This window comes from Panthera onca, chromosome C2 (genome assembly GCF_046562875.1).
Source record: "Panthera onca isolate mPanOnc1 chromosome C2, mPanOnc1 haplotype 2, whole genome shotgun sequence".
Lineage (NCBI taxonomy): Eukaryota > Metazoa > Chordata > Mammalia > Carnivora > Felidae > Panthera > Panthera onca.
Window position 1 is genome coordinate 151,874,194 of NC_138347.1, and position 24,352 is coordinate 151,898,545.

The window sequence follows — 24,352 nt, forward strand, 5'->3', positions numbered from 1 at the left end:
TGTCGGAAAGCTTACCGCCCAAGTTTTTATCTAGGAATTTTATGGTTTGGTTCTTGCATTTAGATCTTTAAGACATTTTAAGTTTGTTTTTGTATACGGTGTGATTTTTTTGGTTGTTAAGTTGTGGGAGTTCTTTGTATATTCTAGATATTAACCTCTCATCAGTAATATGATTTACAAATATTTTCTTCTTGAAGTTTTATAGTTTCTGCCCTTGCACTTAGATATTTAATGCATTTTTGAGTTAATTTTTATACATGGTGTAAGGTAGGGGTCCAACTTCATTTTTTTGCATGTGGGTATTGAGCTTTCCCAGTGTTATTTGCTGAAAGGCTGTCCTTTTTCCATGGAATAGTCTTGGCATCTTTGTGGAAAATCATATGACCATATATGTTAGGGCTTATTTCTGGGCTCTCTGTTCTATTCCAGTGTTCTATATGTCTGTGTTTATACAGGCACCACACTGTTTTGATTAGTTTAGCTTTGTGATAGGTTTTGATATAAGAAAATCTGAGACCTCCAAGTTTTTCAAGATCATTTTGGCTTTTCAAGGTCCCTTAAAATTTGGGGTCCCGAAGTATGAATTCCAGGATGGATGTTTTTATGTTTGCAAAGAATGTCATGACAATGTCATGTCAATGTGATAGAGATTGTACTGAATCTGTAGATCATTTTGAGTGGTACAAACATCTTAACCGTATTAAGTCTTCTAATCCATGAACATGGGCTATGGAAAGATCCAGCTTTTAACCTTTTCATTTATTCTCCTTGTTTCTTTGCCATCATCCCCTTCTGTATATCAAAGTGACAATTCTAGAGTAGTGATGACAAAATAGCAGTGACAACCCCCGTCCCAAGGCCCCAGGTTGCTAAAACAACTCTCAAGAATGTGGCCATGGAACTAAGCACTGAACAGCAGCTTACAACTTTATCTGTGGGCCAGTTGCTTAGAAATTCTGACTACTAGAACTTGCTTACGATGCTTGCCACTCTGAACTCGGGTTTGCTGAAAATCAGAATGCTAAACGTCACACTGAAATGTAAAAAAACCACATAAACGCCAGGTAAGACAGATGGCCTCTCTGCTTTTCCCATCACTTACCATATTCCTTCTTGTTCTGAATGATTTACTTTGCAGGTATGTCTTCACTGGGATTTATATTTTTGAAGCTTTGATAAAAATATTGGCAAGAGGTTTTGTTCTGGATGAGTTTTCTTTTCTTCGAGATCCATGGAACTGGCTGGACTCCATTGTCATTGCAACAGCGTAAGAATGTCAAAGATGTTTACTGAGGAGACTTGGGGTGGGAAAGAAGCTCCTTGGCTTCCACCAGGGGTCTCTGTGGGTCCATGTGAGTAGCTAAGCATGTCCTAATAATGCCTAGAGCTCTGAGTGCAGCGTGGGTTGGCCCTGAACAGCATCATGCAGCCAATTGGCCAGAGGCCTCCACACGTGAATCCATTTCTAGGCCACATTCATGCTCTCCTTCCTCCAGCCATTCACTCCCCAAACAGTGGCCTGTGATGGGCCAAGTTCTGTGCAAGATACAAGGGTTGTGATAATGAAAACAAAACAAAACAAACAGACATGGTTCTCACCCTCTTGAAGCTCACAGTCCAGATGGGAAGAGAGAAAATTAACAACCATTGCAATCTGGTAGGGTGAGTGCTGGGACAGGAGCTGGGCATGTATCGGGCTGTCGGACCGTGTAGGAGGAACCACGGAATCTGGAAAATCTTTGGCTACTGCAAGCTCTCAAGGAGTTTTCCTCATTTTCCTCTAGAAGTTTTCTAGATCTGGCCCTTATGTTTAAGTCCATGGCCCCTTTTGAGTTAATTATTGTGTGTATATTGTATATGACATGAGGTGAGGATTGAAGTTCTTCCCGGAGGAAAGGGCATCAGTTTGGCATCTGAATGATGACACAGGGTCGGCAAAATGAAGAACAAGAAAAGCAACGGCCCATCACTGGCACAATAATAGTAACCTAACATTACTTAATTTGTGGCAGCCATCGTCTTAAGCACTTTGCTTATGCTTTCCTGTTTAGTATTTGCAAAAGCCCTTTGAGGTAGATGCTATTAATTCCCAAGTTTGACATTTGAAATTCAACGGTTGGGTGATCTTGGCTATTGAAAGGTGGTGTAGTGCAGTGGTGAGAGCTCAAGAGTCAGATTGCCTGGGTTCCTTCTGGGCTTGGCCACGTAGTGAGACCTTACGTAAATGCACTGGGCCTGGAACCCGGTAGTCAGTCAATACGTGTTTTGATTGATTTCTCTTATCGATAGCTGTAGCCACAACTGCACGGACTATTCCAAGGGATCTTAATCTATGTCCAAATATAAAAATTAGCCGAGAACAGCCTCCCGTGCAATCTGTGGCCCCCAGCTATGGAGAATGATACTACAGACCCCGAGATGAAGGTGGGGCCAAGAAGGTGAGGCCCCAGATTTCACCTTGGTGGACAGAGAGCTGAGGCCACGTTTATTTGTGGCCCGCGTGGAGATACACAGCGCAGCTGCAGGACTGAGTAGGCCCAGGCTTTTCCTGTGCTTTGTCTTCTAGGTTTGTATCATACTCACCAAGTATCAGGGCCAGTGGCATCAGTCTGTCGTCCCTACGTACCTTTCGGGTGTTCAGAGCTTTGAAAGCAATTTCGGTGGTTTCAGGTAAGTCAGTCTGACTTTCAGCATTGCCTTTTAGTGGGAGGAATGTTCTTGTACGTTAAACGTTTCTCAAGATGACGTATAAACCAAAACCAAACAAATTCTGCTTTCTTCATTTGTTTGATCATTCAACAAATGTGTCTTTGAGCACCTCATATGTCTAGACACTGTGCTAACTACTTGGGGTATATCAGTGAGTGAACACACAGAGGTCCCTGCCCTCAGGGAGTCTACATTCTGAGTGGGAGTAGGGAGACAGATACTGAGCAATAACTATAATAAATAGGTAATTACCTGCCCTGTTAGAAAGTGCTATGTGCCATGGAAAAATAAAAAGGAAAAGTAAACAACAGGAGGGCTACTGGAAGCCATGGGTTCAGGGAAACAGGATGCGGTTTTCAATAAAGTGATCAGGATAGGTGTCATTGGGGAGGGCATGGGAGGGCACGGGAATGGATTTGAAGGCAGTGAGAGAGAGTCCCACAAGCGGGTGTATGGGAAGGAGTGTCCTGAGCACAGGCAAGAGCTAGGAGTGCTGAGACTGAGGAATAGAAAGGATACAGATGCGCCGAGCAGACAGAGTGAGGGGCCAGGTGGTGGAGGTGGACCACCCTAGTGAAGGCGGGAGGTATGTAAGCACTAGGAGGACTTGGGCTTTGCTGTGAGATAAATGGGAGAGCTTTGGGCAGAGGAGTCACATGACCTGACAAGGCTTTTGTTTTGCTTTGTTTTTATGCAAGTTGGCCAACACACCATGATACGTTCGTTTCAGGTGCACGATATAGTGATTCAACAGCTCTATAAACTATGCTGAGCTCATCGCAAGCGTAGCTACGATCTGTCGCCATACAGCACTCTTACAATACCATTGACTATATTCCTTATTCTTTTCTTTAAATGTTTATTTATTTTGAGAGGGAGAGAGAGTGCAAGCAGGGGAGGGGCAGAGTGAGAGAGAGAGAGAGAGAGAGAGAGAGAGAGAGAGAGAATCCCAAGCAGACTCTCCACTGCCAAGGGAGAGCCTAACGCGGGGCTCGATCTTATGAACCGTGAGACCATGACCTGAGCCAAAATCAAAAGCTGGATGCTCAACCAACTCAGCCACCCAGGGGCTCCTCTATTCCCTATTTTGTGCCTTTCTTCTGCACGGATTACTCATTACAAAACTGGAAGCCTGTACCTCCCACTCCCCTTCTTCTGCCCATCCTCCTTCTTCCCCCTCTCTGGCAACCACCAGTCGATTCTCTGTATCTATGAGTTTCTATTTTGTTTTGTTTGTTCATTTATTTTGTTTTTGAGATTCCACATGTCAGTGAAATCATGCGGTCTTTGCCTCTCTCCATCTGACTTATTTCACTGAGTGTCTAGGTCTATCTGTGTTGTTGCAAATGGCACACTCTTGTTCTTTTTTATGGCTGAGTAATATTCCTGTGTGTGTGTGTGTGTGTGTGTGTGTGTGTGTGTGTATTTACATTTACCACGTCTTATTTATCCATTCATCTAATCTGACAGGTTTTAAATGGACTGCTCTGGCTGTTGCATGGAGAATAGAGTGAAGGGAAGGAAAGGCAGAAGCAGGGAAATCAGATAGGAGACATGGTGGTCGCCATGGAAATGTGTCACTCAGATCTGCTGCGGGCAGCATAGCTGAATAATGATCCCAGCTGCCACGTCTCTGGATTCACCACTGCATCCGTGTCCATGCCAAGATCATGCTTTCCCGCATGTCAGGGGGCCTAGTGCAGGCCCATTGCTGAAGGACATGGGCCCCCTCTAGTGGGAGACGTTAGTTCAGGGGCTCCTCAGCAGCCAGGTTGCGACTCTCTCGCAGTGGCTCTTCTTGTCCACTCCTGCTTCCTTCCCACTCTCCTTTCCCAGCTGTCAGCGCAGTGTCACGGCCCGAGGCTCTCCCTGCCAGCTGTGCTCTCTTCCCCTTTTTCTTCACGGGCATGTCACCCAACACATCCCATGCAGTTCTCATTCCAGAGTGTCTGCTTCTCAGAGAACTCAAACAGAGGCACAAGAGGCCACTGTCATAATCCAAGAGGAGAGACGGTTGTGCTCTAGGATCAGGTGGTGTGGAGGAGTGAGTCAAGGTTCTTGGCCCGAGTGACCGGCCAGATGGAGTCATCATTAACTGTAAACCCTCTTCACTAAAAAATTTTCCCTCTCTGCAGTCCTTCCCTTGCCCCTTCTTCTTCCCTTCCCTTCTAGTCTCTTCTATCAATGCTTAGCTCCCCCACCAAAACGCTAGGCAATTTGGATCCTTTCAAAAAGAGGCAGTGGGTTGGTTATTTTTTGAAGCCTCAGAAAAACAGCCGCGTAATGGTAAACTGGCAGTCAAGGACGCTTTATGTAGGATTTGCCCCTCTCCTTCTTTTCTTCCTCTTTTGCAAGGTCGGCCTTGGTTTCCCAAGTTAAGTGAGGGGCTCAGTGCCTTGTGTTTCCTATGGGTAAAATATACATCAGGCAGTCACTTAGCAGCTGTAGAGTTTCCTTCTTCATCTCTAAACAGGTGACCATAGTCTCTGTTTTGACCCATGAAACACATGAGATCCCTGGATACTTTCTGGAAGTAAGGGCATGAGGTATGATCCTTTAAGGAACTTTGTAAAAATTATTCAGGCGTCCCAGCCGTCTTTCAGCCAAATCTTCTTGCTTGGGAGAAGACTCAAACGTGTTGTTATAGATGCGAGTCGGGCTTAGGTAAGGTTGAAGCGTCCACTTGTTTGGCTGCCGCTGGGGACACAGTGAATGTCCCAGCTTGGCCTGAAGCCTCCTCCTTATGCGGCACTGCACTTTGTGGGAAAGTCATTTGCTGCCGCTTTGGCCTCCTGTTAGGTGCCACTTTCCGTTCTCAAGTCTACCCGTCGTGGTTTACACTGATCACTGGAGACGTTGTCACTTTGTGCCATCCCACACACTGTAAGTCCTGTCTGGTTGTTTATCTCTCCACCTGTGCTGACAGCGGGGCCCCTGGCTCAGTCATGGGCTGGGGCTGACTTGTTCTGGCTCCGCAGCAGGAGAACGTGCCCATCCTTTTCCAGCTCTGCATCCGGGGACGTCGTGCTGTTTAGCCTGAAACCAGCTGGATGGGAGGGCTGTACGGAGGGAGAAGAGGGATCTGCTGCGCAATTCTGCAAACAAGGAAGGCTGTAAATGCTACAGATGGGAATTTCCCTGCACATACACCCCCTCTCCCCTCCCCAGAAAGCTGATTTTAAACATTTGCCGTCCTACCAAGGATGGTGTCCTTATTTTGAAACTTGGCAGCCTATAGAGTGCCGTGGACACAGTAGGTGTTTAGTAAATATTTCTTGAATTAAAAAAACCCCTATTAGAAGTAGTGATCCGAGTTCCCCCCGCCCTAGAATATTCTCATTATCTGAGTCCAGAAAGAGCTCCTCCTTCTAGCTCCTTGCCCCCTGATTTAGCGAGGTCTCATGGCACCTTGCAGAGCTTGTGGTTGGTAGTGACCACTGAACGTTAAATACAGCTCTGTGTCCTCCTCTCGGGTGGCCTCACTGTGGCCTTAATGCTGCACGGGACCCCCAGCTGTGCGTTGTCTGCACAACTGTAACCAAGTTGCCTATATGGGATGTTTCTGTTCGGTCTTCTAACTCGCCCTGCGGAGCAACCCCGTCACAGACACAGGGCGGGAGGAAGAGGCTGAGCCCTCGACTGGCGCCCACCCAATGGCACGTAACTGCTCTGGCAGAGTTAGAACCAGAACCCGGGGCAGCAGAATCCTGGGCCAGGCTAGTTTACAGTCCCAGCCTGCAGTCGGGTGACACCCGAGGCCTTGGACATTCGCTCCACGCCCTTTGCCTGTGTCTGCTGTAGACGTGAGTGGGGGCTTCTTCCCACCCTGGTCCTTTTCCTCCCCAGGTCTGAAGGTCATCGTTGGGGCCTTGCTGCGCTCTGTGAAGAAGCTTGTTGACGTGATGATCCTGACCCTCTTTTGCCTCAGCATCTTCGCCCTGGTAGGTCAGCAGCTCTTTAAGGAAAATCTGAACCAGAGATGTGTCAGGAAGGACTGTAAGGATATGGATAACCTTGACGGTAAATATTCTGCCCTCCACACCTTGGTCCGTGCATGGCTAACTTTTATTCTCACCGTTCATGCTATCTACAGATCTACGTTCCAGAGTCTTAGAAGGGAGGATGATTTCATCCTTCCAGGGGTCTCACGTGGGCAGATGCGCTTCTTAGAGAACTGCCTCATTCTTCGGGTTTCCATGGAGAAGGCAAAGCCTGAAGCCATATCCCTACAAGTGGTGTCAGCTCCCATCCCTTCCCCTGTGGATCTGTCCACTCTGTGTCATGTTTTGCTTTATTTTTTTTTTTTAATTTGAGAAAGAGAGAGGGAGGGAGAAGGAGAGGGAGATGGAGGGAGAGAGAGAGAGAGAGAGAGAGAGAGAGACTGAGCGTGAGCAGGGGAGGGTAGAGAGAGGAGACACAGAATCTGGAGCAGGCTCCAGGCTCTGAGCTGTCTGCACAGAGACCACTGTGGGGCTTGAACTCACAAACCATGAGACCAAGAGCTGAGCCAAAGTCAGACACTCAACCGACTAAGCCACCCAGGAGCCCCGATATCACTTCTTTTTCTGCTGCACCCTCTCCACACTGAGGTCGACCCTCCAGCAATTTCCCATGTCCTGGATCTCACATGGCTACCCCGTTTCCATGTCTGTCTTGGTTTATTTAACTTCTCGTGGGTTGCGTCTGTGTCCAGCTTCCCCCAGGGCCTGGTCTCTGGTTCAGTTTTATGCACTGAGAGGCCAGGGGGGCATGGCGGTGTCCCTGCTTCCTCCTCGTCCTTCTTCCTTCTTCCTTTCCTTCCTTTTCTCTTGCTCCTTCCTGAGGGCTTACTGTCTGCTTCTTCTCTGGCTGCCCACTTCGATCATTTTAGAGGATTCCAAACCATTGGTTTCAAGCAAACCTGGCACATTGGCTGTTGTCTTTCCTTTCAGGTTTTGCTTTTAAATCTGAATTTATGATTCTTTCCTTTTCAGACCATTGCTTTGAAAAGAAAGATTCCACTGAATTCAGAATATGTGGCAGCTGGATGGGTGAAAGGTAAGAGGTTCACACTCTCCTTTTTTCTCCCAAGCAGATCACTTGTGGACCTTTTGGGGTGCTGTTGCAAATAGTCTTCATCTAATGACTCGTGGAGGCAGTGATGGTAGTTGACAAACAGTCCTGATTATTGCACTCATCTACGCAAGTTTCGACATGCATTATTAAGTTATTAACAACTCACCATTGTAATTAATAAAAATAAAATCAATTATTTTTAAAATTAGTAATAAAACAATAAACTTACTGTAATTGCTACGATATTCATTTAAACATGAATTTAATATAATTCAATTAATTTCATATAGCTTAAAAATAATAAAAAAATGATGTAACATAATTTTAAAAATTAATATAATAATTATTTCCAAGTGTTTACAGCAGCTTCCCTTCCTCCCCAAAGTTAGGTTGAATTAGTAGCTGAAGAAACCTACTGAGAATGTAGTATTTTGACTTTATGGAGTGAGTATTCAGGACTTTCAAAGGTTAGGAAGAAGGTTATGACTGAGAACCTCATGGAATCCTTATTTTCTGTTCAATGGCATGGTTCTGATGCAAGGCTATCTGAACGTCTTTCTCAGGTGCTCATGTGTTGATCACCAATGCCTCTAATTTCATACACGGTTTTATGTGTGTTCACAGGCCGCTCGTAGCCCTCTGGCCCTTTGGGGATACCCTTCTTTCTTCCAGGGCCTCAGTGCTCTCTTGTGGTGAGAAATTCAATTCCGGGTGATTTAATGAGCATATTTCAACGTTTATTTATTTTTGAGACAGAGAGAGACAAAGCATGAATGGGGGAGGGTCAGAGAGAGAGGGAGACACAGAATCTGAAACAGGCTGCAGGCTCTGAATGGTCAGCACAGAGCCCGATGCGGGGCTCGAACTCACAGGCCGTGAGATCATGACCTGAGCTGAAGTCGGACGCCCAACCGACCAAGCCACCCAGGCGCCCCTAATGAGCATATTTCAAATTAAGATAATACTCAAATCCTTCTCATAAAATAGGCTAAATTTGCGCCCCAGTAACAGATAAGTATCAAAGGCCAGCAGCATGCCAAGCTCTGTGCTAAGCCCAAAGACTGCAAGTGCGAACCAGGGAGCATATTCCTCTGGAAGCTGGCCTCTCGCAGGAACGAGAGAAAATGTGTTTGACTCTTTGAAAGTATGATGAGTGTTTTAAGAGAGATGTGTAGATACTGAGAGAAATAACAGGGGATATAACCCTGTCTATAACATGAGAGAAGCATCCTGCAATACCACGTGGGACGGTCACAGGTTCAGACTCAGCCAAGCCCACAAGACGCCATAGGCTTTAATCTAATACAAAGTTTATTGAGCTTTCTGAAAGGATCCCCAGCAGGACACTGCACCCACAGTGCTTTCGTTTAATGAGGAGACAGACACTGTAACGTACGGTGCTTCCTTGACCCCACGCAGGGCAGGTACAGTTACTATGGGCAAAATCCAAGGGGGGTTGGGCCACCTGGACACACAGATACCGCAGCCTTGGCTTCTAAACGGTCTTTATTGTGTCTTCGTCTCTCTAAGCTTGTATGCCGGTCTTAGTTCTCTAGTCTAGGTGTAGTCTCAAAGCTCAGGCGTTGTGTTTTTTTTTTATTTTGTTTTTTAAGGTTTATTCATTTCTCAGAGACAGACAGAGCGTGAGCAGGGAAGGGGCAGAGGGAGAGGGTGACACAGAATCTGAAACAGGCTCCAGGCTCTGAGCTGTCAGCACAGAGCCCAATCGGGGCTTGAACCCATGGACCACGAGATCGTGACCTGAGCCGAAGTCGGACGCCCAACCGACTGAGCCACCCAGGTGCCCCAGGTGTTTGATAGACCAACTCTTAGTACATGATCTTCTGCATTGATCATAGCACAGTAGTTTCCAAGGAGATGGCAGGTCTCAGGTCACCTTCCTAGGCAGGTCTCCTTCTGCCCAGGGCCCAGGCCTGGTCTTCAGCCTTTCCTCGCTGCCTCGTGCCCTGAAGACCATCCGGCTGGTTCTGAAGCATGAGTAGGAGGTTCTGGTAGGTGAGGAGATAGTGTGAACAAGTCCATTCAGTAGAAAAGTAACAGGGAAGGCTTTGCGCCTGAGGGCAAGTGGTCAGGGGGAGTAAGAAGAAACCCAGCAGCTTGTTGGGCAGAGGAGCAGGAGACGGGAACTAACTCTGCAGGGTCCGGTAGCCCGTCAGTGCCTAGGGTTTTTACTTTGATCACAAAGGAAACAAGACCTGACCAGGTTAGGGGTTTATAAAGGTCCCTGTGGCTGCTACATGGAGAATGGATGCATGGAGTAGATGAGGCAGCCACTTAGGAGACTATGTTGATACAGGTGAGAGTCACGAAGCAGTGCGGTAGAGATGATGAGAAATGGATGGACGAGTTCCAAAGGCATTTAGGAGACAGAAAGAGCAAGATTTGTGAATTGAACAGCAGGGTTTCGCTGAGGTCTGAGACAGGGGCACAATGGACGTCTTCCTTCTGAGTCACCCTAACGCCAAGTCTACCCCTCACCGAGTCCTATTCTGCCCACCAAGCAAACTCCCAATCAATTTGTCAGGACCTCTGATTAAATGTGACTGAACAGCCCAGGCTTACCGGGTATCTGAAGAAAGCCTTTGGCATAAAGGGGCCGACATAAAGAAATGGGAAAAATGATCATTGTCATAGTTCAGGCAGCTATAATAAAATACAGTAGACGGAGTGACTTATCGACAACAGGAATTTATTTCTCACAGCTCTGGAGGCTGGAAGTTCAAGATGAGGGCACCAGCTTGGTTGGGTTCTAGTGGGGGTCTCTTCCAGATTGTAGGTGGCAGTCTTCTCTGCTGTGTCCTCGCATGGCAGAAAGGGGGTGAGAGAGCTCTCTGGGGTCTCTTTTATGAGGGTACAAATCCCATCATGAGGGTTCCACTCTCCTGCTCTAATCACCACCCACAGGCCCCACCTCCAAACAGTATCCCACTGAAGATAACAACTGCAAGGTACAAATTTCAGGAGGACCCAAACATTCAGGCCATAAGAGCTGCGGACAAAACAACAGTTTAGAGAGAACCAACAAGGACTTTTAAAACCTCAAATAGGGTCCTCAGTGAAATTAAAAGAGCTATTATATACATAAAAACAAAAATAGCTCATTATGAAAAAGGAACAGGGCTGTCTGGGTGGCTCAGTCGGTTGAGCGTCCGACTTCGGCTCAGGTCATGATCTCCAGTTTGTGAGTTCAGCCCCGCGTCGGGCTCTGTGCTGACAGCTCGGAGCCTGGAGCCTGCTTCACATTCTGTGTCTCCCTCTCTCTCTGCCCCTCCCCCAGTCAATGCTCTGTCTCTCTCTGTCTCAAAAATAAATATAAACATTAAAAAATTTAAATATTATTTATGTAATTGTTAAATTATTATTTATTTTATTATTATATTAAAAATTTTAATATAAACATTAAAAAAAGGAACAGTGAACACAAGGTTTTTTTTGTAACATGATTCCAAAAACTCAATAATAGAATTAAAAGATTAAGTTGAGGAGGGGCACCTGGGTGGCTTAGTCGGTTAAGCGTCCAACTTTGGCTCAGGTCACGATTCCATGGTTTGTGAGTTCGAGCCCTACACTGGGTTCTCTGCTGTCAGCACAGAGCCCGATTCAGATCCTCTGTATCTTTGTGCCCCTCCCCCATTTGTGCGCACGTGTGCGCGCGCTCTCTCTCTCTCTCTCTCTCTCTCTCTAAAATAAATACATTAAAAAAAAATTTTTTTAAAGATTAAGTTGAGGAAATACTCCCCAGAAAGTAGCAACAACAGACAGAGACAGAAAATATGAGAATAAGTATCAATCCAGAAATTCCAACTTTGGACTAAATAGAAATTTCTGAAACAGAGTACAGAAAAAACAAAAGGGAGAAAATTAGCAATGCAACAATACAAAGAATTTTCCTGAGCTTGAGGATGCACGTCTCTCTGTCCCTCCGTGTCCCATAAAGTGCCCAACACCGTGAATGAAGAAAGGCCATGCCAAGGGCATTATTGTGGCATTTCAGAACCTTTAGGAGTCAAGATCTTAAAATAAAGAGAAAAAGGTTACCCACAAAGGAACAAAAATCAAAATGACATCAGAATTCTCAACAGCGACACAGGATAACCACTGCACAATGCCTTCATATTTCTAAGGAAAAATTATTTTCAAACCAGAATTCTACTTCTGACCAAACTATCAACTGTGAAGGCAGGATAAAAGTATACTCACATAGGCAAAGATCACCCAGTCTTCTTAAGAAGCCACTTGAGATTTGTTCCAGAAAAATGAGGAAATACAACTTGGAAAAAGCAACACACAAGAGCCAACAAAAAATGGATCTGACTGGGGAGAGCCATCAACCAAGGCCGCGGTACTTTTCTGGAAAGAGGGATGTAAGTGGTGATGGAGTGGGATAGGATATTGGGGAGCTAACCCTCAGAGCAGCAACTTAATCACCAAGGACTAAAATTGAGAGATATCGGCATAAACATTATCTTTAGAGGTACAGACATAAACGAGTTGAAAGTTGTTGACTTTGGGGTATGTAAATGGTGGTTAAAGAGTGGTGATAAAGGTCTTAATTACAAGTCTTTGGGTACCACATGGCTTTTAAACTGTATGCATGTATTCCTTCGATCAAAATGCTGTACTTATCAAAAATGAAGAAAGTATGTACCCTTAGTATTATCTGATAGATGCACTTAGTGATGTGTGCTCTGATGACGTGGGCAAAGACCCATGTACACGATATCCACTGTTTGTAAAGTAAAACCCAAATGTTTGTGAGACCAAAAAGACTTAACAACCGAAGCATAAATCTTCACCATTAGCACAGCAGTTAAATAAATCATCGGGCTGTAAGGCACGAAAAGAAATGAGATATTTCCCTGTATGGTCATGTGGAAAGGCCTCCGTGCTATCTTGTTCCATCAAAAAAAACAAGGCGCAAGAGAGCGGTCAAAGAATGCTCCCATTTAATGAAAAGAAAAAACCTGCTAATATGAACTTACTAATCAATCCAGTTGAAAAGAGCCAGTGAGTGCCCACAGTAAGGTGCGGGCTGGGAAGCTTGGCAGCTGGGGCACAGTCACTCGACAAAAGCTCTAGGGCTTTCCGATGGGAGCCGTGGTCCCCAGAAGAGCAGGTGCGTTGGCCAGGATGGGCAGGAGGCAGGAGCGAAGCTGGCCTGGAATGTAATTCCTCCTCTGTTCCTTTGTTTCCATCTAGTGCCTGTTCTGAACAGTTTCAGTGCAACCACACCAAAAGGAATCCCGACTATAATTATACCAATTTTGACAACTTTGGCTGGTCTTTTCTGTCCATGTTTCGGCTGATAACCCAAGATTCCTGGGAGAAGCTTTATCAACAGGTTATCTAATTACCCTCCCTCCCCCTCCCCCTCCGCTCCCTCTCCCCCCTCCCTCCCTCCCCCTCCATCACTCATCGACATTTCTGTCGTTTATTCATAACTTGCCATCCACTCCCCGCCATTGTCATCTGCTCTCCGTCCTCAGCAGTTGTACTGTTAGGTTCTACTTCAGCTATTCCGTTAGAAACGCCAAAAAAGTGCCTCCTTTTCCTAGAAATGCTGCCCCTCTCCAGATTCCCTGTAGCCTGCGGTTCTGCTACCCATGCTGGGGTTTTCAGGAAGCATTCCTTTCTCTCCTGCCTTTTCAATTCTAAAATGCAAATACCCTTGAGAAAGTCATCATAAAGTTCCGAGACCCACATGGGAGTTCAGGGCCGGCCTCTCCTCACTGATGGGCAGCAGGAGCCCCCCAGGAACGGGAGGCTATCCATGATGCTGCTGTGGGCGGCTCAGCCAACCGGTGCTGGGGGCGGGCCGCTTGCCACTGTGCTGTGTCTCCTTGAGGTGACGGTCACCTCCTGCGGAACAAGGCTTCAGACGCAAGCGTGTGCTGTGTCCTTTGCAGACCTTGCGTACCTCAGGGCTTTTCTCAGTCTTCTTCTTCGTGGTGGTCATCTTCCTGGGCTCCTTCTACCTGATTAACTTAACCCTGGCTGTTGTCACCATGGCTTACGAGGAGCAGAACAGAAACGTAGCTGCCGAGACCGAGGCCAAGGAGAAGATGTTCCAGGAAGCCCAGCGGCTGCTGAAGGAGGAAAAGGAGGTAGGGACACGCAGCGTCAGACAGTGGGGTCTGCTTAGGGGGTGGACTGCAGAGGTCACGAAGCCTTGAGCCTTAGGCCGGGGCTCAGAGCCTTCTCTACTATGCTTTTTGGAGAATTTAAGCCCCTTGAAGACTGGCTCTGCTGCCGTTCTTACTGAGCTGTCCAGGCACAGAGCTCTCGAGAGCAGGAAATCCTCGGTCTTCTGAGACCCGGGCCTTGTAGGACAGACCCCAAACCGGGGCTAGAGGATAAAATATACATCTATGTAAATTAAGGCTGGGCTCCAGGCTTGTTTATGGGAACCCGGAGATGCTTGTATTCAGGGCCTTTGCTTGCCTAGGCTTTGGGAAAGTTAGACACAATAGCCGTGATTACCTCTCCCTTCTTGAAATTCCCGTCATATTTCCAGGCCATTCTCATTGTTTCTTGGCGTCTTTACATTTTTCCAACTCTAAGACTTCAGGAACGTGTTTTGTTCTCTTTCTCGTCCTCCACGGAGATTTGTCAGAGGGAGGCCCCACCGTGTTTCATACCGGCATCATCAGGCACAGACACGATAGAGTGCCGTGCTACGGTTTAGCGATAGAGGCACGAAAGCATTAACCTTGCCTTTGAGGCTGCAGTCTCTGTGGATAAATAAACAGGATATGTCCTTCTGGTAAATAATAACAAAGCTAGCATATTCCCAGTCGGCGATGAGCAATCTAAGTGGGTGGACGCCTCCAGGAGGGAGGAGAGAACGCTCACGAAGGTCAGGTCATTTGCAGTGTTTTATGGGGAAGTATAATCTGTTTATTAATTGCTTTTGTTCACTTTCTAAGGCTCTCGTTGCCATGGGAATTGACAGAAGTTCGCTTAATTCCCTTGAGGCATCATCTTTTTCCCCAAAGAAGAGAAAGCTATTTGGTAGTAGGAAACGAAAGTCCTTTTTTTTGAGAGACTCTGGGAAAGACCAGCCTCCAGAATCAGATTCTGATGAAGATTCCACGAAAAAGGCAAGTCTCGGCCCAGGGATTGATGATCCTATAGCACCGTTAGGGGGACAGGTCAAGTTGTCAGCCTAATTGAAGGGATTCACTCATTCATTCAGTCATTCATCCATTTGCACATACTTTCCCACATCCATGCATCTGTTCAACTACCCATCTCTTTACAAACATCTATTTGAAGTGTTGACAGGGTTTACCAGCCACGTGGCACTGGGGTAGGTACGAGGGCTCTGTGAGATGTCTGAAACAGACAACTAACGATGAAGACCCACGAACAAGGAGGCAGTTATTGTTTAGTATGACAGCTGACATGATGATCACATATGGGAGAACAGAGGAGAAGCCATGTCTTAGTGGGGGTTCCTGGCGAAGCAAACCCTGAGACGTTAAAGTGCAGGTAGATTATTTGGGAAGTGATCCCAAGAGGCACCAAGAGGAGTGAGAAGAAGGGTTACATGGAAGATAAAGTGGCCAACTAAGGTTCATCATGAAGCTGGTTACCACTGAAGGTACTTGGAGTTTAATCTCCGTGGAGTGAGGGCACTAGAGTATTTATACACCGACTTTGGTCCATCATTGGTTCCAGACTGCTGGATTCAGGTGAAGTCATTTTCCTGCATTTCTGACTTTGTGTTCATTAGGGCAGAGGGTGGTCAGGTCGCCAGAGAAAGCCCTCAGGGAGGACCCGGGGACATACAGATCCAGCCAACGGCAGCATCTATGACTTGGGGGGGTGGGGGGTGGGAGAAGAGCCATGGATCAGAAGAGTTCCCAGAGGAAAAAAGCATCCGTGCCCAAAGGATGAATTAATGTTTCATCCCTGGGTAAAAAGTGAATGGAGCACCACAGGTAGAGGGAGCGGCACACGCAAAGGCCTGGAGGCAAAGGAGAGCGGGAGAATGTGACCTCGTAGAACACTTGTGAGTGTGTGTGTGCACGTGCATGTGTGTATGAGGCTGGAGACGGCCTGGCAAGAGGCTATAGTGGTAGGATGGGGTCATCACAAAAGGCCTCCAAACCAAGCTGAGGGGCTCACCCTTTACTCAGGGACCAAGGGCTAAGCAGTATTGAAAGCTGTTTGTTTGTTTTTTTAAATATTTATTTATTTTTGAGATAGAGAAAGAGACAGAGTGCGAGCAGGGGAGGGGCAGAGAGAGAGGGAGACACAGAATCCAAAGCAGCTCCAGGCTCTGAGCCGACAGCAGAGAGCCTGGTACGATACGGGGCTTGAACTCATGAACCATGAGATCATGACCTGAGCCAAAGTTGGACACTCAACCGACTGAGCCCCCCGGGCGCCCGTGAAAGGTTTTAAACAAAAGAGTGACTTGACCAGGTCGACAGTTTTGAAATCCTAGATGCACTGAAGAGACCGGACCAGAGCAGGACGAGACTGGAGGGAACCAGTTGAGAAGCTGTGGCGGCAATCCAAGTAAGAGGAGACAGGGGCTTAAACTGTGGTGAGGGCAGGAGGATGAAGAGACAATAATGGTACAGTGATTTCCAGAAGAGAAAATTTGGCACTTGACTAGATAGATGCAGAGAGGGGGAAGATGCCAGGTTGACTGCTTGGGTAGCCAACTTGATGGACGGTAGTTTACCGAGACCGGAAAGGAGCTTGTCCCGGGGGAGGGAAGGATGGTGAGCTCAGTTTTGGGTGTGGCAAGCTTGAAATGCCTGTGGGGCATCCTAGCAGGGATATTTTGTAGGCCAAGTGGATATGAAGCTATGAGGGGTAGAGAAAAACCCTATCTTTATCAGTGTGGTGGGGGATGTTTGAACATGTTTTAATTGTGGAGAGAGAAATCGGAGGAGAGGAAAATGTTGAAGATACAGGCCAGGGAATAATGGCGAGAGCCACTTTTCTGAGATGGGAGGAAGAGGTGAAGTGGTCGCAAGGGAGGGTGCATGCCTGAGGGGAGGTGGGGAAAGGAGGTCGGGGGCCTTTACAGAAGTGGGTGGGCAGACCTCATCCATTGCTGTGTGCATTTCTCTGATGGAGGGACAGGGACCCATCTTTCAGTTTAGAGGCTTCTCTAATGTCAGACCATAGCATATTGAAGAGCCTGCAAATATTTTTTAATATTTTGAAGGTTTTTTTTTTTCTCATTTCACAAAACAATAGACCAAGAGCAGACAGCTAATAAAAAGTGTCTTTTCCCTAAGCCAAAATAAGAAATAGCTATAGAAAGACTACAGGTTGCCTTTAAAATAGCTTATCACTGGGGCACCTGGGTGGCTCAGTCAGTTAAGCATCTGACTTCAACTCAGGTCATGATCTCACGGTTTGAACCCCGCATGGGGCTCCATGCTGACAGGGTGAAGCCTGCTTGGGATTCTCTCTCTCTCCTCTCTCTGCCCCTCCCCAACTCATGCTTTCTCTCTCAAAATAAATGAATAAACTTAACTAAAATAAAATAGTTCCCTCTGGGGCCACGGTTGGTCAGAACTTTGGGGAAATAAGTCATCTAGGTAGCTGAAGATTTATGTACTGTCATGTCCAGAGACCTTAGAATTGTAGGTAAGGCGAGAGTCGAGCCCCCAAGCACGGCCTGAGAGAATGCTTGAGGTTTAGTATATAGACTTTGTCATATTTATTTTGGCTGTTCTTTTTAGTTACTGACTGTTTCAAAATCCATTTAGGCAGCCATTCTAACCTGGCCCCGATCCACCCTTCTAAATGTATCTATCCCCCCACTCCTGCCACTCAAAAACATTATTTCTAATTTTGACTTTTTATTGCTTTTGTGTCCTGAACCGTTTATTGCTCCTTCGTTTTCGTAAAATTTTGTTTGCTCTTTGTTGACAATGAATAAATCACAGAGAAAGAAACATTTCCGTAGTTAGGATCCGGGAAATTTGCATACATTGAAAAGTATGAATGCCACCCTGTATTTTAGTTATGAAATCTGAAACAGGAAAGCTGAACCTTCGTCCTGCCGTGAGATGCAAGGGAGCGGAGCTATATAATATACTAAGTCTTTTCCAGGCATGTGGCGTTCAAACAGAGTAGCTTGTGACCTTTCGAGGAGGGGCAGTCCCTTCCCTTTGAAGGTCTACCGTGCCTTCCTTCTCTTACAGCCACACATCCTAGAGCAAACCAAACGGCTGTCCCAGAATCTGTCAGTGGATTTCTGTGATGAGCACGGGGACCCCTTCCAAAGGCAGAGGGCCCTGAGTGCCGTCAGCATCCTCACCATCACCATGCAGGGTAAGCTCTGCCCTCCTGGCCCCAGGGACAGCCCAACTGCAGTGACGTCCCTCCATTTTCCTTCTTTCCATCTCCCCCAGAAGCCCCCTGTAGCCCCTTCTGCTTCCTGCAGAGTGACTTCTTGCGCCTCTTTGGAGCATGGGAGCCAAGTGGCTTGCGGAAGCAGGCCCACCCTGAGTTGGCCCTTGGGTATTGGTGGGAACTGGCTAGCTTTGGCATTTAGGACCAAGAGTACAGACAAGACCCCCGCCCTTACCCACCCTGATCAGGCCAGGCAGTCACAGGGGGTCGCAGTGGCAATGACAGTGACCAAAGAAGAGACGACACAGAAGTTTCCAGAAGGTGACGGTTGTCATGGAAGTTAGAGTTAGGAATCTGGCATGCAAAGTGGAAGACCTGTGTAGATAGGCTGGAATCATCTGACGGACCTCATCAACAGCAGGTAACCAGGACCCCCAACTGAGGGGTTGGTGTTCAAAGGCAGGACCCAAGTCCTTACAGGGACGGGGTCAGATTCGTCCTTAGCACTTTTGAGCCCTATTGCATCGCTTCATTTGGCTTGTATGAGTCCCTTGAAATGGTGCCAGGGAAATCGGAAATCAGGGGTACAGTGGCCTTGTGGCCTGAATTCAACCTGCTGATAGAGTACCTCTTGCTTCAAAACAAAAGATGCCCCTGCCTGAATACCTGGCCTTCCTCTGAGCCCTGGTAGCTCTGTGTGCCTCTGGTACAGCTGTCACCGTGGTCTGCCTTGAATGAACATAATTTGAGCTTATACCTTTCCCTCTCATGGGTTCACAGCCTGTGAGTGTTGACTTCCCCATCTGTATCTCTAACGGTGCGGCTCAGCTCCCAGATGCTCAACACAAGTATAAAGACTGGATGTACACGGCTATACCACAGGGAAGTTGTATACGGCAAACCTTTCTGGCTGTACCCGTCAGCGCCCCTCTTGGCTGATCGTGTTGTTCACGAGAGACCGTAGGGAAGAGGGGGGGAAGAGAGTGGAATGCACTCAGGCAAACAGCGGCCAGATGGATTCATAGCTAACTACTCAACTGCTCTCCCATTCTCCTTCTCCAGAGCAAGAGAAATCACAGGAGCCTTGCCTCCCGTGTGGGGGAAACGTGGCGTCCAGATACCTCGTGTGGAACTGCAGCCCCCAGTGGCTGTGCATTAAGAAGGCCCTGCGAGTCGTGATGACCGACCCCTTTACTGAGCTGGTCATCACCATCTGCATCGTAATCAACACTGTCTTCTTGGCCTTGGAGCATTACAAAATGGACCAGAGTTTTGAGTATATGTTGTATACAGGGAATTTGGTAACTTTAGGCTTTTTAAAATATCCAAATATTCCAAACTGTGACTTATAACTCTTTCAAAGTCTAAACATTTTGTAAGTGGCCTAACCTAGCCTAGGTCCCTGGTCCCCTTAAGTAGAGTCGAGGGCAAATGCAACTGTTAGAATTTTGTTTTTACTCGTTTGGTAATTTTCCACGGCCCCTGTGTTGGCCCTCTGGTATGCCAAGGCATCTCTTCAGCCATCCAGTGGTAAGCCAGAAGGCAGCAGACATCTTAAAAGGTCAGCTATTTGGCACGATCTTGGGGGCAAGAAAACATTAATGATGTCCAGAGACCCTTGGTAACGTGTCTCATGGTCCCCAGTGATGCTGATGGCATCATTTGTCACAAAATAATGTGACTGCCATTACTAGTTATTATTCCCCCTGGAAAGGTGGGTCAGGGCGTGGCGGCTGTGGGAGGCTTGCTTTCCCAGGAGGGAAAGCTTATGCTTATGTGCAAAGCTTATGAAGTACAATGCTTATGAAGGTGGGGTGGGGCTCCCGACTTGAGCCTGCTTCAGTATGTTTCTCGTTAGATGTATCTAATCCAAGTTAAATTGGGAAAATTAAGGTAGGAGAGCAGACGTTTCATGAACTGCTCAATTTATTGTTCCCGGAGAAGGCATTTTTCCCGAGGATTAATTAGTCTCCTAAATATCAGAAATAGCAAATTACCCGCTGAACGTTCTATCCTAATTAGCTAATGAGTGAATAGGCTAAAAATCTTACCAGAGTATGTAGCCATTTATTGTTTTTTTAAAAAAAATTTATTTATTGTTTAATTTACATCCAAGTTAGTTAGCATATGGTGCAACAATGCTTTCAGGAGTAGATTCCTTAATGCCCCTGACCCATTTAGCCCATCCCCCCTCCCACAACCCCTCCAGCAACCCTCTGTTTGTTCTCTATATTGAAGCGTCTCTTATGTTTTGTCCCCCTCCTTGTTTTTATATTATTTTTGCTTCCCTTCCCTTATGCTCATCTTTTTTGTATCTTAAATTCCTCATATGAGTGAAGTCAGATGATATTTGTCTTTCTCTGACTAATTTCGCCTAGCATAATACCCGCTAGTTCCATCTACATAGTTGCAAATTGTAGCCATTTATTCTTAAAGTTTTATTTCATTTTTCCAACTTAAAAAAGTAATACATGCTTTTTTTAAATTTTAAAACTAAGGAAAATTTTAAAAATGAGGGGAATACAAAGCAGAAACTTATTTCCTATGGTCCTGTTAGCAAAGATGATCATTTTTTAGCATGGCAGAGGATTTCTAGGCAATATGTACGTATGTGTTTTTTAATTAATTATTTTACGCTGATCGGAACCCGCTATGCCTATTGAATCAGAAGTTGGTTCACAGAGCTGCTTCCATGCATCAGGTTTAGGTAACTGTCACCCTCAGTTCCAGGGCCCCTCAGGAGGAGCAGGGATCCAGTGGGACCACAGTGCAGGACCAAGGAGGCTCTCCATACAGTCTGCATTTAAGTTTCTTTCCCCAAACTGCCCTTGGGTGGAAGTGCCCTTGTGGGTGTGTGTGGGTCAGATCAGATTTCATGCTGCTCGATGAGCCTAACACACACGGTCCCTTCTAATAGGCTGGTGTCTTCTGGGCTCTAGGCCAGCGTATTCACCTATCTCCTGCTGACGTATCCCAGACATGGGCTGACAGTGTTATTTCCCTTGGAGACAGAAAGCTGTGCCCAGGAGACCATTGGTTCCCGGCTCAACGGAGTCAGCAGAGCCATCCTTCATCACCTCCTGGTGGATGGAGTTATTAGATTAGTTCCAGAGAATAACCCAAAGAACCCAAAGTCATGCCCCTAGACAGGGCTTTCCAGTTACAAAGGTGGCCTGTCTGTCCATCCCTTCATTTTCTGATCCAAGTGTGGGAAATGACAAAAGCCACCCTCTCAGATTTCCCACTGATTAGACGTTCTGGGTGTTGAGGTGAAGCTGCATTTTGCAGTCAGAAGTTGGATAATTAAATGACATTCTTCTTCACTCTCCCCAGAAGCGGTATAGAAGGAGGCCCAGGGACATTGTTGGTGTCTGAGTTCACAGGCAAAGACTGCACCCCGGCCCCCTGAAAATTGACACGAAACCTGCATTGCTGGCCATGTAGCCTGTGCTTCCATCCCCTGCGCTCTGTTCCCTAGGCACATGATACGAGGGTGGTAGCCACCTCATCTGTGCCCCCGTAGCAGCGGTGGAAGGAGGCTTTGGAGCCCTGAGTTCCCAGGAACACATCCAAGGCTCCCTCCTCTGATGGGTGGGCGAGGCTTTAACTGGCCTGTGGAGGTTCTGTGGGACTGGACTTGAAAATGGACTCTCTAGGCTTTGGGACAGCTTAAATCAGGGGAGTACGTTGAGCTCCCGAAAAGCCATGAGTAGCAGTTGAGTGGGCTTGCAAAACCCATGGTCCCAAGGCATGTAGGGTTGCTGTAGGGCTAGACAGCTTAAGCCTGAAGGGGACAGGACGGGGAGGAGGAGCTCAAAAGGGAACAGGGATCAGTCCAGCACAATTAACTAGAACAGGTAACACTGCGTGCTTTCAGACTCTGGTTGCAGCTTTGGGCAGAAGTAGATAGAAATATTTAAAGGGAAAAGACTGATACGAGCTTTGGGTTTTTTGGTTTTTGGTTTTGCCCCCTTGATTTCTTTTTTTTTTTTAATTTTTTTTTAACGTTTATTTATTTTTGAGACAGAGAGAGACAGAGCATGAACGGGGGAGGGTCAGAGAGAGGGAGACACAGAATCTGAAACAGGCTCCAGGCTCTGAGCCGTCAGCACAGAGCCCGACGCGGGGCTCGAACTCACGGACCGCGAGATCATGACCTGAGCCGAGGTCGGCCACTTAACCGACTGAGCCACCCAGGCGCCCCTTGCCCCCTTGATTTCTATTTGCCTATCTTGGATTTATCTTTGCTTATTCCCCCCTCCCCCTTTTTTTTTTTTAACTTGTGTCACTTTATTTTAGGGATTTTTAAAGATAAATAGTACGTCATCAAATTATTTATAAAAATGGATCATCTGTTACTTTTAATAAGGACGTTTAAAAATCATTTCTGGGGTGTTTCTTTTTCTTTTCCAAAGCTGTAGAGTCCTATAGCCGACAACCTTTTTATATTACCTTATTCCATACTATTGTTTCATACTATTATCACTTATTTCATGCTATTGTTTTCATATTTCATATTATTTCATACTATTGTTTTCTCATATCTATTTATTTGTGTATGTGTGAGAGAAAATGTGCTATTTGCTATGAAGAAATGCTTTGTTTTCTCGTCTGCAAAGATGTAGATGATAGATGATGTAGAATTTGGCTGCCGCTCATTCAACACTGGAGTGTTTTTCAGCCTGTATTTATCTAATTTTCAAAGACAAAACCAAAAACATATATTTGTGCCCGTGGAAATCACATCGTTTCGCGCTTTCTGTAGCTCTTGCCTTTCTTTTTGATTCTCCGGTATTTTGTTCTGGAATAAGGAACCCTGCATTCTGCGAGTGAATGTTTAGGATTATACGCCAACCCACTTCTCCTCCTTTCAACCATGACCAATGCGGGGTTTAGCCCATGGTATTCATCATAGAGGCCAAGCCTCCATATTGAGTTGCTCAAAGATGTTTCCTGTTCCTGGCAGTGTTTTTTCAAGTCTCTGCTCTGGGCCCCTTTTAAGTCTTTTTCTGATCAAAGTGGTTGGGTGAACTCCTCCTGGGTTCGGCTTTATGGAGGATATTTATCTTCAGTTTTCAGAGCTGCCGTGTACTCCCCACCTCCCCCATTTTGGAACTTTCGTTGACATTTTAAAGGAACTTAGAGGAGGGATCGCTTGACATTTTCTATCACTCTGCCTTATTTCCAGCTGAATGGGAGATAATATTTATTCTCCATGCCGATGTCCGCGAGCTTGGGAACACTGGAATGGGCACTATGGGGAGAGGAATGGGGGGAGAGGAGCCAAGTAAATCAAAATGCACTGTATTTCTTCCTGACTTCTGCAATTCCCTTGGACCATTCTTAGAACTGTATCTTCAAGGAGCAGTAGCTCCCTTTTCTCATTCTTCCCTGTCTCACTGCAGGTTTTCACTGGCATTTTCATGGCAGAAATGTGCCTAAAAATCATCGCGCTCGATCCCTACAACTACTTCCGCCGAGGCTGGAACATTTTTGACAGCATCGTCGCTCTTCTGAGTTTTGCAGATGTGATGAACAGTGTGGTTGTAGGAAAACAAAGTCCTCTGTTTTTCCATTCCTTAAGAGTGGTAAGGCACTTACTGTTGTATTTTACTGAAATGCCTTAGCTGCCAGGGTTGACGAGAGTCTTGAGTGAGTTCAGTGGCTATTTTGCACTCAACTCGAACTCCTCTTGCCTTAACCAGAGACTCAAAACCGCGCTCCTCCTGCCACCCAGGTTTGCATATTCTTGGGAGTCCGCGGGGGTCTCCTCCCAGCTGAACCCCTACCTCCCCACTCCCAAGATGATGGTTTAGGCAAGCAGGTGCAGTGTTGTGTCTTCTGGTGTCAGGATTGTGCTCCTTGATTAGCGTACCACCCCTCCCTCCATCTCTTCCCCACCACCCACCCCTGAGCTCTGAGCCAGGCACCCTCACATCTGGGCTCACCAAGGTGGGGGGTGAAGACCGACAGGCACGAGGTTCCACCTCACGGCTTCCAGTGCCACATTCCCATGCTGTCATCTCGGCCCTCCGTCTACTGCCCATGGAGGCATGCTGGTGACCTTTGCAGAGGCACCTGATAGGAGCTGACCCGAAGGAGGGCTGAAAGGGGAGGAAAAGTACTGTCTTCAAGGAGTCTGGCATCTAGAGACGAGACAAGGCAGGGCCAGAAATGACCATGAGGCAAAGTAGAGAACGTGACAGACCCCATGAGAAGTATGGATAGAAAGCTACAGAGA

At 46.6% G+C, this 24,352-nt stretch overlaps 1 protein-coding gene across 1 annotated transcript in view; it reads left to right on the top strand.

Moving 5' to 3' along the window:
• The window catches only part of SCN11A (sodium voltage-gated channel alpha subunit 11), an 85,301-nt gene that overhangs the window by 12,808 nt on the left and 48,141 nt on the right, over positions 1-24,352 (top strand). The window contains exons 4-13 of the mRNA XM_078432477.2: positions 1,139-1,267; positions 2,567-2,670; positions 6,556-6,729; positions 7,683-7,746; positions 12,985-13,126; positions 13,692-13,889; positions 14,712-14,885; positions 17,961-18,090; positions 19,174-19,412; positions 23,517-23,699. Coding sequence (XP_078288603.1) covers positions 1,139-1,267; positions 2,567-2,670; positions 6,556-6,729; positions 7,683-7,746; positions 12,985-13,126; positions 13,692-13,889; positions 14,712-14,885; positions 17,961-18,090; positions 19,174-19,412; positions 23,517-23,699 — 1,537 coding nt within the window. The remainder of the gene's footprint in view (positions 1-1,138; positions 1,268-2,566; positions 2,671-6,555; positions 6,730-7,682; positions 7,747-12,984; positions 13,127-13,691; positions 13,890-14,711; positions 14,886-17,960; positions 18,091-19,173; positions 19,413-23,516; positions 23,700-24,352) is intronic.